We start from the raw sequence: 16017 nt of genomic DNA, 5'->3' as shown, positions 1-16017 counted from the left end.
GCAAAACAAAACTGAGAGGGATGAGGTAACTAAGCGCGGCGGGTCGCACGGTGATCTTGTTGACGGGCCAGGGGTGGGGTCGTTTGAGGGTCCAGGGCGGCTCCCTGGCAGGAAGGGACGGGACGGGACAGGACAGGCTGAGACCAGACCGAGGGCAGACTTGAACTGTAGATTTAGACTTAAAGAGAACTATACCGTGCCTCTTTCTCTGTGGCGGCGGTGCTAGCTTCCAGCCACACTAGTGTCTTGATAAACCACTGCAGCGCACCGCTCCAGATGCACACAAGGGCGACCACCTTTCTGGGCACGGGTGCTGCTAGTGGACGGGGGAGGGCGGGGGGGTTAGGGGTTCTTGACTGGGGATCGGGATAGCTTAAAATAACACGAGAGCCACGAAGACACACAGGCCCACACTGGCAGGACACATGCATTCATGCACACACACCCGGCGCGGGCGCAAGTCGACGTGTTCACCTGCGTGGCGCCAAGTGGAGGTCGGCGGCAGGAAAAAACGAACAAAACGAGCGAGGTGTCGGTCTTGTACCTGGCGGCTTTGGGTTGACAAGCGGGAGCACGAGAGGATGTCGGAAAACTCGGCGGCTCTCTGCTCATGTTGTTACTGTTGTCTTGGTTACCGCTCACAAGGTTGTTGTTTTTTTTGTTGCTATTTCCACATCTTAGAAAAAAAACATGAAATAAAAGATTTAAGTGAAATCAACCTCTTCTCTGGAGACGAACTTTGATTTGTATGTCTTGTGAGTTTGCAGTCTATTTTTCTATCGTGCATGGTATTTCGTTAACGAGTATTAAGTGGTGCCTGTCCTGTGCATGAGGAAAGGGTGTTATTAATCTGACTTACCAAGCCATTGTTCCATTCACTAGAATTGCTGCTAATGTACACATTGAATGTCCAACTAACATAGAAACTCAATCTTGAAAAGCGAGACGCTATTTGTGACTTGTGACAAATACAGTGCGACCGCCCCATACGCCCCCCACGATCCGTCAAGAAGGCCCTCGTTTTTAACGGTGGATAGGATTCAGGAAGGAACACTGTCCCTTCGCTCTCAAGTGGTCGGAGTCTCACAAAGTATTACCTTTTTTTTAGGAGGGCAACGTTGTGCTCGACAAGCAGGCGTCCACATGACCAAAGGTTTAGAGAAACAGGTGAAAGGGATTGTGGTTGAGATGACCCAGATGCTGCTGTCGTACATTTCTGCTCGCCCGTATATTGTGATTTTATTAAGAATGAACGAGCACTTGAGTCTTTGTACCCCGGTTCAGTCGCATGTGTGTGAGTGGAGGACGAAGCCCCTATCTGGTGTTTGTGTTTACCTTTATACCTCAGTGTGAGTACGGTCTATCCTTGTGTATCTGTACCCCTTGCGTCCTATTGAAAGACGTGCGTGTGTGTGTGCGTGTGTGCGCGCTGGTTGTACAGTCGACTCCTCACTCTTGTCAGATTTTTGTCTCTGGTTTTCTCACTCATGTTCTGATGGCAATAAAGGACTTTTCAATGTTTGGTATACATCTTTTCTGAACAGTTTATTCTTAATTTAGGCCCAAGCAGCCGAGCCGCGGCTAATGGAAACGCTTTGCAGTTGGAGACTCTCGTATGAATTCTACTGCAGTCATTAACCCGTGCGTTCGGGTTAATGGAAGCTTGAGTGATGTCCAGTTGTTGGAGAGGGATCAGAAAGGCTTTAACTGGATCGTGGCTGTTGGGACAGTTTCTGGATCCAGAGAGACCCTGGACGTGTCATCTGTCCCTCTGTCTTCAATGCCAAACCCTGAAAAGGGCAATAACGGGCACATGTGAACTATTTGTCAGGAGTATTTTACTTTTCTTTTTTTTTAAACATGTGATTACATTTTTCGACACAGAACAGAAAAATTCCACTTCAACGACAGGTGAGAAATGTGCCCCTTTCCAATAAATAAACAAGTAGAGGATCACCGTGAAAGTATCAGTCTTGAATACTTTTTTTTTGCTTTTAGGGTTAATCGGCAGAAGCCCACCGGGACTGAGGACTCGCAGAGGCCTCGTTCCTCCTGAAGGCTTAAAACAGCAGGCACTTTTTGAGGAGGCTGCATACGTTACATTTGAATCATTCAATTAGTATTAATAACTAGTCAGATTTGCTTTGGACAAAAAAAAACCTGCTTTGCTCGATGACTCCACAAAAAAGTAGGAACGTTAAATTTGTATATTCACCTAATTTTAGTATCTTTATTTTCACAATATCACATGTTGCCAGTAATTTATTCAAATTTAACATGCATGGATTTACTGTGAATAGCTATATCTTGATATGGTGGTTTTGTCTTTTCTGCTCACATGGCATTCAGGGGCAGCACATAGTGACTGGCAGGATAAACAATGTTTATGTTAACTGTATAATTTAAGTTAGGGTTAGAGAGGATTCCTCTTGGGTCCAGTCTATAAGGTTACACACACGCACATATAATTAAAGATGCAATATTAAATGTCTTGACAGGAACAATGGAATACACTCAATCGAGTCGAGTCCTTGCTAATCATGTATGAGCGTATGTAATGTGGCGAACGATAGTTTATGTATAAATGTATAAACACATAGATTACAGTTGGAAAAAGCAAACTTTTGAGCGAGCAGCCATTATGAAACACCTTTTCAAATCTTCAGCCAATCGCAGCCCTTAGTTTTAGAGCGACGCGTCCATCCACCAATCAGATTCCTACTGGTGTCTTTATGGCCGGCTGCTAATCCGCTGAATCTTATCGTGGGGAGTTTCGACTTCGTTGTGGCGGCGAACAGAAGAAAGAGGTGAGTAGCGTTAGTTTGTAATATACGCCTCCGCCGAATCGTTGCTTTGGCTTAGACAAACAAGTAATTGAACGTGTTTCAACCGTAACCGCTTACTATATCAACGACCGATCGTAATTTAAATCGGTTAGTCACACGAGACAAAATGGCTAACTAAGCTAATGCTAGCTTGCTAATAAAAGCCATTCATATGCAACCAGCCTGACTAGAATCTCTCTGACCAGGAAGTGAAAACACGAAAACCTCTTGTACTCGCGCCTTTTTTAAATACGTTAGCTGTGGTTAAAGTCGTTCAGCTGCTACATTTAAAGGCTAAAGTTCAATAAGGAAAAGGGTTCATGTTGTTGCTTTTCCCGGGTTGTCCGCGGTCTATTTCCTGATGATGACGTTACGAATTCACCGGTTGCTCGCTCGTAATACACGGTGGTCTCACACGGTTTTGTTTTTGTTTTGCATTTTAGAGAACTTAACTGGAGCAACCATGGTCAAGATCTTCATTGGGAACCTGTCTCAGGACACCGGGAAGGAAGACGTTGAAGCTCTGTTCACCCCGTATGGCACAGTGACCGAAAGCGCCAAGTTTAAAAACTATGCCTTCGTCCACATGGACGACCGGAAGTCCGCCACCAAAGCCATCCGCGAGCTCCATCTCTTCAAGCTGGACGGGAGACCCATCAACGTGGAGCCCAGCCGAGGGAAGAACCAGGGCCCCGTGAAGCTCCACGTCGCCAATGTGGAGAAGGGCTTCGACGATGAGCTCCGCGCGCTGTTTGAGGAGTACGGCACGGTCAAAGAGTGCGCCATTGTCAAGAACTTTGCCTTCATACACATGGACAACTCTGACGAAGCCATGGATGCCATAAAGGGCCTGGATAACACCGATTTTCAAGGTAGGTCATTTCCATATTGTACTCCGTAAATGAAAAGGAGTGGAAGGTTTTTCGGGGGGGGGAGGTGACATGCGTTTATTTTCTCTCTTTTTAGGAAAGCGCATACACGTTCAGGTATCAAAAAGCCGACCCAGAGGGGGACCCGAGGACGAGGAATATCCACCGCCGCCGGGCAGAGGGGGCTACTATCCGCCTCATTTCCCGGGAGACCGGCCCGAGCCGCCGTACGGAGAGCGCATGCCGGGATACCCTCCTCTGCCTCCGCCGCCCCCTCCCCCGAGACGAGCGCCGTACCCCGACCGTGGCTACGGCGATGCAGACCCCTATGGGATGGTTGACTACTACGAGAAATACAGAGCCCGTCCTTACAGCGTAGGGGGCTTTGATGACCGGCGCCCCAGCTCCAACCCTCCTCCTCCGCCTCCTCCCTCGGCCCTGGTCAGGGAACGCCTCGGAATGGGGGGCCCTAGCCCGTACGACCGGCCCCCTCCTGCGCCATCCGCCTACATGGCCAGAGACCGGAGCCCCATCAGACGAGCCCCGCCTCCGCCTGCGATGTCTGCTACGAACGGGTACCCCTACGAGAGGTCCCGGCTCTCCCCGCTGGCCAGGCCTCCGATGTATCCAGCGCCGATGTTTGCAACTCCCCGCCCCAGGGACCCCTTCTCAGACGGGACGCAGCCGCCACCGCCACCGCCGCCCCCCCGATATGCGGGCTACTAGGCCCGCAGGAGCGCGTGTCAAGGTGAGAGCAGTGAGCGGACAGATCCTGACTAGATGGCTTACGTACCTAAATTAAAGTCCATGTGCTTGATTAGTAAGTTGAAAAAGAACCACGTTTGCACCCATCACCATCTGCCAGAGCTCTTAACTCCTGTAGATCTAGTCCAGCCAAGAGGTCAATAATCAACAACTTTAACATTGCTGATAGAATCCTTATATATTGTTGCTTTAACATCAGAGATCAGTCTTGCGCGGCTCCTGACTAAAACCCGCTCCTTGACATGTGTGGTGTGCTCTCTTTCCAGGTTTAGAATATGACAAGATCGTCGTCTGCTGATGTGCGTGGCGCTATACATCCCCCTCGTCTTTGGCGGATTGCGTTGCGTTCGCCTGAGACTTACTGGAAGATACTGTATTGCAGACAGCCCCCATACTTTAAAACCTATGATTCCATGTCTACAGTTCACGTATTTTTCTGAGCTGTTTATGCTTCTTCTGTTACTCTTGCTTGTTTTACTATTGAGATACTAATTTGTTTAGCAGGAAAGGTTGCTGTCTGAGGTGTATTTCAGTGAGACGCAGTACTGTTAATGGCAGAAAGCCCTCCGCTCCTTAATCTTTCTAATTCGAAATGGACTCTGGTAAACTGTGACATCATTTCCATAATAAGGAAAGTCATTCAAAATTAAATATATACATTTAGTCTTTGGTCAACCTCAATTATTCAGTGTAGTGGCATGACGAATCAAAAGTTTTGTTTTGTTCCTTTTTTTAAACTTTGTTCTTTTCTTGCGAAAAAAGAATCTAGCACCATTATGTTTGGTTTTATTTACTCTACACGTTGCTTTTCATTTGAAGGGTTTTTAATAAAAAAATCAAACCATACCCTCCGTTTTTAACTGTCAAATCATTCCTCGTTGGGCTACGCCTCTTTCGTCCGACTCGGCCGCCATTCACCCGTCCAGATGTGTACTTGGTAATACCTGGGCATTAAACCCTCCACACCCTTCACAGTTGTCCTTCTTTCACACGGTGGGGTGTGTTTGGTCAGCGTTTTGCGACTCCCAAATGCTCTCATTGTAACCTTCACCTGAGCAACCGAGCTTGTGCCGCAACGCGAGAGGGAGGCCGGGGGATAATTAATCGGAGCAGCTGTTCGTGGACGTTGACGAAGGTTAAATTCATCACTATTTGCCCCAATGTTTGACGGTAGAAAACGTAGATTTAGATCCTGACGTTTCCACGCCTGTCCATCTGCTGCGGCGCGTCGCCCCCGACTCTCATGGAGCTGCGTGTGTCCTTAGCAACCGTTGCCTGCCTTGTGCCAAGCCCATCAGTTCAGGTCACGTTTCTGTCGTCTCGCGACAACTGCTCTCAAGTCATTGAGTTGAATCTTTTATTTCTCTGTCATTGAGTTCGCACTACACAGTCCCACATGCAGCTCGTCTTTTATTGTCAGCTGTACAATTGTACCACAAATTGTGTGCAGTGTTGGTGTTCTCAGTGTTTTTGCTCTTTGTAGGTTGTTAGACTCAGTGCAGGAGATGCCAGATCGATCATGGTAAGTCCTCGGAGGAGGAAGATGTGCAGCCTCAAGGAGAACAAAGGTAGGCATCGTTTAAGCTTTTACATTTATACTTTCTAATGGGACAAATTGTCTCCTGACTCCCTCATGTGTATTTTTGCATTCATGCTGCAGTTTGAATATTTATTTTAAAGATCAGAAAATTCAAATGCACCAGAACCGGATAAAAAGTCACATTGTTAATAATGGATCCTACGTATGAGGTAGCAAAGCGATTGTGTGATGAGTGGGATCTTTGACTGTGTCTCCAGGCTGCTCGGCCAACTGCAACGACCTTGGAGTGAATTGCCTGAGCGTCGTGATCTGGAGAAAGATGTGACCAGACGTCGCTGCACTTAAAGGTAAAGCAGCACAAGTTCACTGTCCACAACAGACTAATCAATTTGGTGAGCTCTAAGTGAATCTTTTTTGTTTACAGGAAGTGGATTTGCTCCATCAGTGACTGTTTTGTCCATCGGCTGGGGAATCCAGAGGGAATTTCCAGTCCTGGGAAAACCCTCTCCAACTAAACCAAAAATAACTGGTTTGATCCGCCCTACGGGTCCCAATTTGGATTCACTGTTATGAACTTGAGACGTCTCAAACTGACGGGGCCCTCAAACCGCCCCAATCTGCTGAATTGATGTATTGCTAAACCATGTTGGTTATTTGTGGCATGATCTACAAAAACGGTATTTTTTATATTCATGTTCATAAACTGACTGTATGAAAACAATTTCATAGAAATGTTTGTAGCATTTATTTTGATCAATGTATACACTTTTTAATAGATGTTCGTACATTACATTATTCAGTATAAAAACTTGTAAAATTTGTGGGTTAAGCCCTTGTGAGGAATCAAAAGTATCATAAACTCGTTTGGGATTCTTTATTCCTAACAAGAATATAGAGAAATAAATAATACAGAAATCATCAACTCAAGCATCAACCCCCCCCCCCCCCCTCGCACAACGAATATATGGAAAAGTAGCAGGCGACGTAGGGGAGACACCCGTCCCCCTCCCTTAATGGTACTATTTATGGATCAGTCAAGGCATCTATCTTCCAAACAGGACGCCATCGTGGCACAGAGTTCTTGAGCGACTCAATGTGCAGCTCAACAATCCTCCCCCGACATAAACAGCCGTGGTTCCATAGATATTGTACTTCCAAGACCAAGTGGTCTGTGTGTGACTCTAAGGGGAAGCGGGGAAGAAATCCTCCCTCATGTGTTAGAGAATAAGTGTTGGGGGAAAGGGGTTGTTTGCTCACTGGTCATTGGAGTCCAAATGCGGCTTCTCCTTTCGAGCGCCCTCCCTTTGCCGCGCTCTGTTTTCGGTAAAACGCACGTGGTGTTGACCGGAGGTCATCTCATAGGACTTGCTGGACCGGTCCGACCACCATTCTCTGAACTATCGTGGCTATTGTGCTTCCTCAAGGGTGCGGTTGTTCTCCAATAACCAGGGTCATCTGCTTCCAGGTGGAGATAAAGATCTCCCATTACTGCCGTGCTTGTTAAATTAACGAGATGTTTGAAGATTCTCCAATAAAACTGGACTTTGTTCACAATAGTCAAATGGTTTCCCGTAACTGAAGGTCCCCTCCCATCTGTACATCATTTCATGCTGCATCGGATGAACTATGTCCTTACAACACAACCTACACAATTCCACTACTTAAATTGACACATTACTTCACTACATATTTATCTGAAAGCTATAGTGTGTTACAAACCGCCAATATGACTGTTACGATACTGGTTTCAAATGAGAAATTGAGGTAGTGGGTAGTTTTACTGAACAGCTGACTAAGACAAAGTGCCACATTTGGAGGAAAAGAGGTGGGACCGCTCGAACCAAAGAGTTAAGATGCCGGATTAGAAGTCAAACCTGTGACTGATAAGCATTAAGCGTTTAACAAAAAGACAATTTAAGGTGCTCAAGTTGAAAATGCTGAAATGAACCACTTCAATAAGTCACAGCATTTAGTTTATTTGAAAGTAGCTATTATGATGACAGCTTTTTGATCTATAAACATGGAGTAAAATATATATATATATATACAGTATATGTAAAATACTTTGATTTCAAAGGGGGAATCATACCAGCCTGCTGTAGCTCTAATAGCACACGACACACAGTAACAAAAGTATCGCTGCAGATGAAAGCAAACAACTTAAAAAAAACATGGCATCACTCATCACACAAGATCGTCTCATCAGTCTCCAGGGGGCCAAGAAGCCCCACCCTGAGTTCTGCTGGGGAGCTGGTCACCATGCGGGCGCCCGTCTCCATGACGGCCGTCATACTGGGCGCACTTGTGCATGTCTCCCTGGACGGAGGTACTGCCAGCACCTCAAAGTCCACCTCGAAGCTCCCCTTGGCCTCGCCGGACTCCCGGACGATCAGCATCTCATACTCCCCGAACCGGATCAGGGCCTTGTCCGGCAGGTCCATCCTTTCCAGGTAGTCCAGCGTGGAGCTGTTCACCGACAGCCGCCCCCTCTGGCTCAGGTTCTGGACGGAGAAGAGCGTGTCCGGGCTCTGCGGGCTGCGGTAGGCGAGGAGGACCAGCTGTTTGCGGGACACCCGGACGTCGACCAGGGCGAAGGTGCAGACCTGGCCGTCACGTCCCAGCCTGAGAGGCTCATCGGCTGAGTGTCTGCTCTTGGTCCCCAGAGGAAGCAGCCCGTAAAGGCCCTTGGAACTCTGCTGAGGGTGGTAAAGCTTAATGTGGAGGCAAGTCAGGAGGTCCTCCTCCGTCTCCATCGTCTGGGACACATTCATCGTGGAGAGGAATAGCTCCTGGTGGAATCAGCCGACGGCAGATTCACCCGTTGACCTCCTGCGATGAGAGGCTGTTGGGACAGGAGAAGAACATTTTAGGAATCCAGTCAGACGGTGTATTTTACCAGTCCAAACTGAGTTGCTGTGTCTTACCGGAATGTCGAGGTTCTACTTGAACGTAGGAGACGTTTGACCCAGTCGCGAGGTAACATGTGTCGTGTCGGAGTAACGGTGCTGCTGTGGGAGAGGCTTCCCCTCGCTGCTTTGTTTTCAAGCTGCTGACTTATCTTCCTAGTTTCGCCAGCTTCACAAGACCCATCGCAATGCTGCTTTCAAGTGCCAGTATGGAAAAAACACTATTTTAAAAAAGGTGAACGACGAACATCTAAATAAGGCTATTGGAGACAAAATAGGAAGTTTCCTCAGTCAGTCATTCTAGTAACAAATTTGCCACTGAATACCTACTGAACTGAAACTGTATGGAGACCATCAGTTCAATTCACATCTTGATTGAACAATCAAATTAATTGCATAGGTCATGAAATAGAAAATATATTTTAAAAAATCAGTTCAATTAAGACAATTGGATGTCAATCATATTTTATTAAGACAAATTGGTGACCCTTTCAAGCTACTGAAATGTTATTGGCAGATATATCTGTTTGTATCATTGGAACTGAATACATTTCAGGTTCCGAAGAGAGAAAACATGCATTGGGCATTTATTTTATCATTATATTATATCTAAATTAGTAATTTTGCATTACAAGACTGAGTGCAAGTATTATAAACATGGCAGTTCTCTAACATACAATTTTAAGATCAGCCCGTGAACGTTCCATTTCACAACAGAAAGTCCCTCGCTGATGCAATGTGAAACAGAAAGAAAAAACACGCTGTAGTTTCTATATATACATGTGCTCAGTCATCCTTTTTTCCACCACCTAGATTTGGAGAAAAGAAAAACATTACCAACAATTGCGGGAAACTAACTAGTCACATATTAACACAGGACGATTGCTAACTTCTGTTCATGCCAGGCATAATGAAGAAGTAAAAAGTACTCGAACTTGTACTAGAAGTAAATTATTACATTTTGGGGTGATCTGGTCAGTAAACTAGAGGATGACCGGTTTTGTCGGCTTGTTTTTTAACTCGACAGCATACTAAATTAAGGAGACGTATGTGTTACATGTAAGTCAATCAATACGCACATGGTACTTATTACTAAATCGCTAGCACGGGTATCCACAGCATAAAACACGGTGGATACGATAGTTACACTTTTGTTGACATTATCCGTTAAACCACAGTGGGCGGTGATATTATGGGTTGACTGATGATTTTGGTTGTGAAGCACGCGAAGAAGAATTAATAACCCACCCCCCTCTGCCTCGAGATTGGCTCGCCGTTTCATATTTACATCGAACATGACCAATCTCAATCTTTGAGCTTAAACCTAACCAATCCAACGGAGGAAGGTAACGAGCTTTAGCCAATCAGAAGCAGAGGGGGGCGGGTCATTGCTCATAGCAGGCGAGCAGGATATTGCGAAGAAAAGCTAAGCGGAAGTCGACTTGGTTTAAGGAAAGCTCCCGAAAGCGGTTTGATACATTTGTCGAGGGCGCATGATATAAAGGTAAACTTAAGCATACTAGCCTATGTATTTGCTTATATAAATCACAAATCCCGAAATATGTATTAATCCTTGAATATTTGTAATTGAGGTCAACGCCATAACTTAACGTTACGTTTGTGCGGGTATGGACAGCGGCGCTTTGTGTCATAGCGTGACTGGCAAGCTAACTGCTAGCACTGCCAACCTTTCTTTAACCAGGACCAGTAAATGTGTTTAGTCTGTATATACAGTATTATAGTAATAACAAGTAACTCAACATAGGCGTTTTTTCACACCAAACATTTTGTGAATTTCGGCTGTAACCTGCAGCGTAAAACTGACATCCGCCATTTTTAAATTTACAGGCCAATTTGATTTACTGCCAGGGGCTCTAGTATCAGAGAAAAGATGTGTTTGTACATAAACGGTTTATTCATAGTGTTAACACCATACTGTTCACAAATCTGCGATTTTTGATCTGTTTTTGCCCCTCAGTCCTACATTGAATTTTCTCTCTTCTGCTCTGAATCAGACCTCTAACAATGGTGAAGATTTTTGTGGGAAACCTTCCCAGAGAGGCAGACCAGGAGGAAATCAAGACACTCTTTTCTGAGCACGGCACAGTCACAGAATGTGCCATCATCAAGAACTACGCCTTCATCCACATGGATGACCGCAAGGCCGCCACCAAAGCCATTAAGGTCCTGCACCTCCACAAGCTTCACGGCACACCGATCAATGTGGAGGCCAGCCATGGGAAGAACCAGGGCTCCGTCAAACTGCATGTAGCCAACGTAGAAAAGGGCGCAGACGACGAGCTCCGCGCTCTCTTTGAAGAGTACGGCTCAGTCACAGAGTGTGCTGTAGTCAAGAATTTTGCTTTTGTTCACATGTCCAACTCTGACGAGGCCATGGATGCCATCAAGGGAATGGACAACACAGAATTTCAAGGTCAGAAAGGGTTGTGAAGAAAAAACAGTAATGCTGTGGTCATGATCATTTAACAGAGTGAACCAAATAATTGTGTTTTCTTTTTTTTTTAAAGGCAAACGCATCCATGTCCAGATTTCTAAGAGCCGTCCCAGACACGACGAACGGGAGGACTACCCGCCTCCTCCCCCAGACAGGGGTGGCTATTGGCCTCCTCACTACCCAGGAGAGGGGCACGAGCCTCCCCCACCCAGCTATATGAGAGGTCGCCTCGGCCACATGCCCCCAGGTTACCCCGCTCCTCCTCTGCCGCCCCCACCGCCTAGACGAGCAGTTTATCCTGACCGTCCCTACGAGGGAGACCGAGAAAGATACGGCGTTGTAGATTACTATGAAAAATACAGAGCTCGTCCGTACGGCATGGCTCCCTATGAGGACCAGCGTGCCGGCGCCCCTCCTCCTCCCCCCTCAGCCGTCGCCCGAGACCGTCTTATGCCCTCGCCGCTTGACCCGTATGAGCGTCGTCCCCTCCCACCACCCCCGGCTTCGTACTACCCCCGAGATCGCAGTCCTCTAAGGAGGCCGCCCGCCGTGCCAATGCCCCCCGCTAATAACGGCTACCCCTACGAGCGGTCTCGACTCAGTCCGGTTTCCCGAGTCCCGGGATACGGAGTTCCACGCGCCAGGGACCCCTACGCAGAGCGGCTGCCTCCGCCACCACCTGCCCGATATGCTTATTAAGCAAGGCCCAGGCACGTGAAGGTGAGAATAGGTCCTGGTAGACTGGTGTTCATATCTTCTCTGAATCTGCCACGCGTCCCTGTAAAGGCAGAGGCAGCCTTTCGCTTGGTCCAGTCCCTGTGAGGAAAAACAAGGTTTGGAAAAGCATGCGTACGAAGTAGCAAATGCGTTGCTAATGCACAGCCGTGCACCTGGGGTTCAGCTAAAATAAAAACAACATCAAAATAGTAAATTTGTGACGTAATCCGACAAACAAAGTGGTCGGTCTGGGTGACCGTGTCTCGATACCGAACTCCACATGCAGATCACTGAGACGGAACAGCGTGCTTCCTACCAACAGTTGCAGGCGGTTCATTTGTGTTATTTGCTCTTTTTTCAGGATCGTCGTCGACTGCGTCGCCGCTCGCCACCTCCTGATGCTCGTGAAACTATCCTCTCGTCTGTGGCTGAGCGCGTTGCGTTCCACTGCGATGCTCACAGGAGGAACCGAATTACAGACGTCCACGTCTGATTTTTCTTTTATTAATTTGGGACAGTTTTTACTCGTCCTCCCGCCCTCCCTCCTCTGGTTGTTTTAGTTTGTCATTGTGCTGTAGTATTTTTTTTATGCTTGACGTCTGAATTAGGCGTTTTTTTAATTTAGTTTATTTACGTTAAAAAAAATTAGTGTTCTGATGTTGTGTGTGACCTTAGAAAGCTGCTGATTTCCGCAGCAGACTAGGCGATACTTATGACTGTAGATTTAAATGGACTAAATCATGTTTGAAATGAGCTCTAATATGCACGTCGGTTCTATTTATGTTACGCTTTCCCATCGATAAAAAAAAAACGCCATGTGGTGTTGCTGTAAAAAAAAAAAAAATCAAACCGCCAAGACGTGTGGGTTTTACAAATGTAGAAAGCCCCTGTCGTTAGGACAGTTACCGCAAAGCGTTCACATGTACCTGTCCATTGTCGTACTTGTTTTTAATAAACGGATTTGTGCAGTAATGTTGTTCACAAATGTGCCCAAACTCCTACCATGCGCTCAAAAAACCCCTCATCAGTGTAACCGCTTGAATTTGTTCGAACACTAATACCTCCGAAGGATAATCGCATATATTTAATAATACCATTATTTGTGATAACACGTTTAAAAAAAAATTGCTGAAATCGTTTCCGCTGATTCAAATATTGTCTCCTGGCTTTGTCTGGAACAATGCAGCCTTCCTCATTCCCCGCGTACATCTTAACCTTTCCCCTTTTTTAGTGCAAAACATGTGAGCCTTGTTCACTCTAGGTCTAAAAGTGAAGGAGGCTGCAACACCTGCCGTACTCCCACCAGGTGAGGTCGCTTAACGCGGACTAGTTTATCTTGAATCAGGGGTGAGAGGACATCAAAGGCTGCTGCAGACCTTCAGAGTGAACAGGTAAGTCTTGAGGACTACTGATGCAGACCGTACCACAGACGGCACACACGCATGTACCCTTTCTATGTTAGTATAAATTATTAAGACACAACTGTCCACTCATCTGTTCCTTTCTTTAGAGCCAGTGTCTTCTGGAGAAAGACTTAAGTTACATGCATAGTCCATTTGTAGGCATCGCTGTTAAGTGGAATGCAGAATGCTTAAGTTAGTTTAAATTTTGAGAAGCAGTCAGGAATACTTTGTTTGCCAATTAAGAGTTTGTCTGACCTGGGACATGAGCTGAAGTAAATTCAACACTGTCTTGCAGACATTTCTAAGCTGTTAATGTTATAAAACATGAAATCCATTGGCAATGAAATAAACTAATTTGAACACAATTGATGACATATTTACCATTCTGTGCTTTGAGTTTGATCTTTTGGAAGTTGACTTGTATGAATAAAATGTAAATCACTAAAACAGTGTCCCTGTTCACTGATTTACTGCCTTTACAAGTTTCCAGTGTTTTCCCGAGTAGCATCTTGTTTCTGCTTTTTAATGCATTGCGTTATTTGTGATTCCCTTTGAACAGACCTGGTTGGTCCTACAAGAACATGTTCATGAGTGCATTCTCATTTGAGTGGAAATATATTTTTTGTTCATAGTCTTATTCAATATGGAGGATTGGTGATACTTTGTAAGATTTATTTTGATCACTGCTAAATTCTGTTTTCGTAGTCCCAGTCCCTTAAACTCACACCTCTATCGCTGAGCCTGAAACAAGCTGCACAGATATTACAGGACCAGTTCCATTTGAATTGTGGGAAAAATACTATTCACACTTAAGGTCAAGTCGGGTGGAACTTTGTCTTCATTTAAAATATTTTACTTTAATTCTTTATGAAATTTAATTATTTTTTAATGTTACGGTTAACGTAATCACAGCACTATATTCTTCCCCAAGAAGAGAATTAATGGGAGAATATTCATTTCAAAAGAACTATACAGTCCACCCTAAAGTGTATTACATGGTTTATAGAGGCTGTTGGGGGAACCACAGAGGCCTGGTGTGGCGTTGCGTGGTCCGTGTATCACAGAGAATCACAGGAAAATGTCCATTTGGTGAGTTTAGTTACAACTATTGCTTCATTGAAGAATGTAAGTATGAGCCGTGTTAGACTCGTTCCCTGTTTAGTGCGTCCACCGAAATAAACCCGAGGCAGCTCTATTCCACCAAATGTAACGGTCACTCACTGTAAAGACAAACAAGCAGGGCCTCGCTGCTCTATGACCGCTGTGCTCAGACCTCACTGCTGCCCGCCGTTAAGAAGGGAAGAGAAACAGCCACACAAACCATTGCAATGATACAACCAGCTGAAATGAGAAGACTGTCAGACATCGGAGGAAAGACACCCCAGGAGAACTGGGTCAGAACTTGTATACAACCACAGAACTTCAGTAAGTAAGTTTTTCGGAAATGTTATGTGAACTTAGTTAAGCAAGTTATGAATAATCTCAGGACTGAGAGGGTCAGATTGTCAAACCATTCTGCAGTAAAATTTGTTTTTCTAAAGGGATTCTGGTTCTCTGAAATACCTGCTAGTTGCACAGGCAGCGCTAAAACCACTCCAAATGGAAGTTCCTTACAGTAGCTTTACGTTTACAATAGAGTAGCAGTTCATCTGTGCAGATGATCAGCGTCACTGTTACATGTATATTGTCACAGCAGTGGATCACTGAGCTTATTCTCATCTTCACGGTGAGGCTCAGTGACCAAACAAAGAAACGTAGACCGTATCGATGTGGGGAAAAATGTTTCAACATGAATCAAAATTCTGAAAGTTGACCTTCATATGCGGGAAAATGGGCATAAATACCCATGAAATGCTGACAAAAAATGGCTTCATCATTTTTCCTGGATACAGTCACTGTAGTTAAGACTTCTCTCATATGCTGATACAGTACAGACACGTAGTGTATGAATAATGGTATGCATGTTTATAGACCAAATATGATACATTAATGTCATTTGCTGATAACAGAGATGAAGCATCATCACCCTGACCTGGAGTTCCAGTTGTGTCCTAAGTGTCTCTGGTGGGCGGTATGTTCATCACAGTACCACAGACTGCAGTACAGTCAGTGTCTTAACTCTCTGCGCCCCCAGTATCTGGCATAAGATCACCAACCACTAAAACTATCTAGGTCAGTTAGAGGGGGGTCGGAGGGGGTCAGCACATCCTCTAGATGACCCAGGACTAACTTGACAAATGTGAGAAAACAGTTCATATTTCTCTCTTCCTGTTTTGCCTCACCACACACACAGAACGCACAGAAGCACGCATTCCATGGAAATCTGACCTATGACCCAACCAAGGTTACTTAAGGTCAGCAGACCTGCTGATCGTTAACTTTGACTTGGACATGAACTTGAAACCTCTTGTAAAGCCAAACAGTGCTGAGCATCAATGTTAGGAGTTGAGGGGAAGACTGGGGATGTATTCTTAGTATTTTATGAATATAAAGTCCTCATTTAAAATCAATCAATTCAATACAGCACGATGTTGATT

At 45.5% G+C, this 16017-nt stretch overlaps 3 protein-coding genes across 5 annotated transcripts; 2 read left to right on the top strand and 1 right to left on the bottom strand.

Moving 5' to 3' along the window:
- Window positions 1–2181: 2181 nt before the first annotated feature.
- LOC120823065 (RNA-binding protein 4.1) lies at window positions 2182–6817 on the top strand. Of its 3 annotated transcripts, XR_013468171.1 has the most exons (6): window positions 2673–2807; window positions 3269–3697; window positions 3792–4442; window positions 5943–6027; window positions 6257–6346; window positions 6424–6817. XR_013468171.1 is itself a non-coding variant. In XM_040183132.2 (4 exons), exons 2-3 carry the CDS (start codon window positions 3289–3291, stop codon window positions 4418–4420), a joined length of 1038 nt encoding a protein of 345 aa, XP_040039066.1. In that variant the 5' UTR covers window positions 2182–2807; window positions 3269–3288; the 3' UTR covers window positions 4421–4442; window positions 4726–5305. The 3 variants fall into 3 exon arrangements, 1 of the variants encoding a protein (XP_040039066.1); XR_013468170.1 differs by having other exon boundaries at window positions 5943–6346; XM_040183132.2 differs by lacking the exons at window positions 5943–6027; window positions 6257–6346; window positions 6424–6817 and adding an exon at window positions 4726–5305 and having other exon boundaries at window positions 2182–2807.
- A 1138-nt stretch (window positions 6818–7955) lies between these two features.
- Window positions 7956–9475, bottom strand: tifa (TRAF interacting protein with forkhead associated domain). The gene is made up of 2 exons (XM_040183134.2): window positions 8924–9475; window positions 7956–8841 (listed from the first exon to the last, which is right to left on the bottom strand). Exon 2 carries the CDS (start codon window positions 8768–8770, stop codon window positions 8177–8179), a length of 594 nt encoding a protein of 197 aa, XP_040039068.2. The 5' UTR covers window positions 8771–8841; window positions 8924–9475; the 3' UTR covers window positions 7956–8176.
- A 798-nt stretch (window positions 9476–10273) lies between these two features.
- On the top strand, window positions 10274–13049 carry LOC120823064 (RNA-binding protein 4.1). The gene is made up of 4 exons (XM_040183131.2): window positions 10274–10409; window positions 10921–11339; window positions 11434–12080; window positions 12439–13049. Exons 2-3 carry the CDS (start codon window positions 10931–10933, stop codon window positions 12057–12059), a joined length of 1035 nt encoding a protein of 344 aa, XP_040039065.2. The 5' UTR covers window positions 10274–10409; window positions 10921–10930; the 3' UTR covers window positions 12060–12080; window positions 12439–13049.
- Window positions 13050–16017: the final 2968 nt, after the last annotated feature.

Source organism: Gasterosteus aculeatus, chromosome 7 (assembly GCF_964276395.1).
Source record: "Gasterosteus aculeatus chromosome 7, fGasAcu3.hap1.1, whole genome shotgun sequence".
Lineage (NCBI taxonomy): Eukaryota > Metazoa > Chordata > Actinopteri > Perciformes > Gasterosteidae > Gasterosteus > Gasterosteus aculeatus.
Note: the sequence above shows the minus strand (reverse complement) of the source record. Positions and strands in the feature narration are given on the sequence as shown.